Here is a 3690-nt window from a genome sequence, read left to right on the forward strand (position 1 = left end):
GCAAGGACCACATTCTGTTCGTATTCCAGATACATCCAAACTAGCAACTCTTTGTCTTCTTGTACCTCCAGCATGCTCAAAAGTATTCCAACTTTTCAAATTACACTCACATTTCCTCCTACAGCTTACAGAGAGTACTAAGTGTATGCTAGATCCTAAGAATAGCAAATATCAGTCGTACCTGGCAAGGAATTGCTGCACCCCACTCCTGCTGGACAATGTTGCAAACCCCCAGCAGCGCTGACTCTAAACAGGTCTTGTCATAATCATCCATGTTACTTAGGGCTTCCTGTAAAGACAAACACCACCACTGTCACAGCTGGGTGAAATATCACTACAGGGAAACATAGGAAAGTTATTCACTGTTTTGTGGTCGGTGAGTATATTTGCTTTGTATGGTAACACAATGCAAAGCACTATGTTCTTATGTAAAACCTACTAAGGTTAAAAAAAAGTGAAAGAGAGATGTAAGAAATAGTGAAGAATATGAGAAAATTGTAAAAGCTGACTCCGAAGGAACTATAATATTACAAACGAAGCTCAAAAATCATTTGCGTGTCTCAAACACAGTAAAGTCAAAAATTGAAGCAATGCCTAACATGAAACATTTAGCTCAGAAAATCTTCCCAGGTGTCAGAGCAACTTTAACTTCTTAGAGGTTCAGAAAGTTGGCCATGAGGAGCTTGTGTCACAAAAACTCTTTGGCAGAGAGAGTAAGAGAATCCAAACCTCGTATCCACGTCCTCTTTCTATAACCATAACCCAGCTTTTCTCCTTCAAAATAAAACGTCACACTTAACACAGCATCATAAGGGTGCCGCTGTAAAACGAACACGCTGGAGGAGCTTGGCTGGATTCCTGGCTTTCAGAAATTCCTCAAATGAAAATAAAGCAAAGAGAATGCATTGGCATTCATCTGCTAAAATGCAAACATAAGAGGGTATCTTTTAAAATCTGCATGTCCCACAACTAAACATGGTGCCCTGTGACAGCGGGGTACATTTCTTCTTGATATTACACATGATAAACAGATACATACGTGCAATTTTTCCTGGCTTCAGAGACTTTTCATGCCATACTGCAATCACATACAATTTCCTTCTTGGACTTTCTCCTTTCCCATCACATCTGCAAGCCCTAAAATCACTTTATTCTCATTCTCACCCTGCTTCAACCGGTACATACTCTTAAAAAGCACCTTCTCTTTACCAAACCATTTGACTCAAAACCTTCCTAGGACAAGAGGAAATGGACTAAAGTTGTGCCAGGGGAGGTGTAGGTTGGACATTAGAAGAAACTATTTCACTGAGAGAGTGATTAAATACTGGAATAGGCTTCCCAGGGAGGTGGTTGAATCACCATCCCTGGAGGTGTTCAAAAGACTCACTGACATGGCACTAAGGGATATGGTTTAGCTCCAGATTTGGCAGAGTTAGGTTATGGTTGGACTTGATGATCTTAAAGGTCTTTTCCAACCAAACAATTCTATGATTTATCAAGATTAAATCAACAATTACAGACAAAAACATGAATGTCACAGAACCCCTGGCATTTTTAAGAGCTCCATCGGGCAACCCTGTCCTCCATCCCCACTTTTAACTTATCCAGAGGTCGCCTGCAAAGGTGCAATTCGTGAAGTACCAAAACGTTTCAAATGCATTTCACCTATCGTTACAATACAGATAAAACACTCAATTCAAGATGCTGTGCACAGGGTGACAGGAACTCACAGCATTTCACTGTCATTCTGAAACACATGTGGGGGTTTTGGCTTTGTTTTTTCCCTGCTCACAACTTACTGCTTTTGCACTTCAGGCACCCTACCTGGAGCGTGTTGTAATCCCTCGTAAAGGGCACCATCAGCTCCCAGAGCGACGAAAACACCACCAAGGCCGTGAACTCCAGCTTGTAGTTGGTGGCCATGTGCTCGAAGAGCATGGTCAGGCCGTGGACAGCCAGGTGTTTCCGCTGGTACTCCTCGGAGCCCTCCACCGACACCGGCCGTGTCATGGAGAGGGACACGTCCATCACCACCACCGTCGGCATGGTGAGCGGCTCCTCTCTGCTACCGCCGCGGAAAACAGTGATCTGCTGTGTGAAAGGGGAAGAAAAAAGCAATTTATCATTATAAGCCGTAGTTATGAGGCGATGCAGCTTGCCCTCTCACTCTGACACCACTGTATGGAGGGGAAAGTGATAATTACCCTTTTGCCCCCGTCAAAATATAGGTTTTCGTGCAGATTAAGTCAATGGAAGTGCTGCTGGACCACACAGAGCTACGGAACCGGCTGTAAAGGCCTGGAAACGGCAACGCGGCCAGCGCTGAACTCGATGGGGGAAAGGGAGAAGCAGGCGCACCCCAAGGGCCGGCCCGGGGACCCCCAGCAGGGAGCCACCCTCCCTCCCAAGTCTTCCTCCTCTACAGAGCCTGAGAGACACCCCCCGGGGACAGCTCGGAGTGTTCCGGAGAGAAGGGGAAGGAAAACGCTGTAACTCACCCTCAGCCCGCCGTGCCGCCATGGGTCCGTCGCTGAAACCGTCCCCCCCGGAACGCCGCGTCCAGGCGGGAAGGGGCCGGGCGACTGCCGGGCACCGCCCCACACAATCCCGGTCTTTCCACACGCGGCCTCCCAGAGGGGGGACAGTGGAAAAAGCGGTATTTTGATCAGTAAAAGCAGGAGAAATGTGTAATACTGCATACATTAGGGACAGCGACTCAGCTAGACGCCAGTATTGTGGAAAAGTACTCCCGTGTTAGAAATAAAATGACTGTGGTGCACAGAGTAGAGTTGGTGGCTGCAGACCTCCTCCTCCCAGGACTGTGGGAGCAAGGATGAGGGGGCTCGATAAAAGCCCCTTGCAAAGATTGGATGTACCCCTGCAAAAGTGTCCCTTCAGACAACAATTAGCTTCAAAACCATCAAATCCTCATTTGCTAATTCCTCTGTGATAAATCTGCTGGTTGGATTTTTATGACCACGAAAACTTTGGCCAGGAATAATGTTATTTCTTCCTCTGTGGTGCTGCACAGTACCAGTGTCACTCACACAAAGCAGTTACCGACACCAGCCTGGGCCCTGCAGTGTCCCTCTGCCTCCATCATCGTGGCGCAGGAGCTGAGGGATCTTTCCAGGAGACAGCGAGTTTCAAACCTCCCTCTGGCATTGCAAAGGAGACTCATCTTGTGGCAAAGGCCGGCAAGATCTGCCCATCTGGCCTGTCAGCCATACGAGGTGCCTCAAAATGAAGCTATGTGCAAATGGTCCTGTTTAAGTGACCTCCATGCAGAGGAGCGGTGTGATTTACCCTTGCCGCTCATAGTTGTGTGTGTCTCGTAGTTGGTCCTTTCATCTGGTAGTTTGTAATGGAAATAATCGCCCGCCCTCATACTGAGAATAACCTGTAGCGGCACACAAAGATATTGGCTTCACAGAGATAGACCCAAATCTAAACAATACTATTTAATCTTCTTAGGGACTGCAGGTATTAAACTGGATTGGCTGTTCCTCCAGTAATATGTCCTTCATGCCTGACCCTCTCTTGTATTAGATCACTGCTAGCAGAGGCATCGTGAAAATGGGATCATTTTCATCTGCCTCTCTCTGCAACAGCATCTCCCACCTGGCTGGTAAGGATCCAGCACTACGCTCAGCCCTTGGTACTCCTCTTCCTCTTGGACGGCAGCGTTTT

General features: G+C 47.2%; 1 protein-coding gene across 1 annotated transcript; it reads right to left on the reverse strand.

Moving 5' to 3' along the window:
- Positions 1-181: 181 nt before the first annotated feature.
- Positions 182-3103, reverse strand: LOC104545685 (von Willebrand factor A domain-containing protein 9-like; the record flags this gene model as incomplete). Its single annotated transcript, XM_010190881.1, has 4 exons — positions 3071-3103; positions 2499-2627; positions 1825-2091; positions 182-289 (listed from the first exon to the last, which is right to left on the reverse strand). Coding segments are annotated over exons 1-4 (537 nt in total), but the record flags the coding sequence as incomplete, so codon positions are not given.
- Positions 3104-3690: the final 587 nt, after the last annotated feature.

The sequence above is a fragment of the Mesitornis unicolor genome, unplaced genomic scaffold (assembly GCF_000695765.1).
Source record: "Mesitornis unicolor isolate BGI_N332 unplaced genomic scaffold, ASM69576v1 scaffold10778, whole genome shotgun sequence".
Taxonomy (NCBI): Eukaryota; Metazoa; Chordata; class Aves; order Mesitornithiformes; family Mesitornithidae; genus Mesitornis; species Mesitornis unicolor.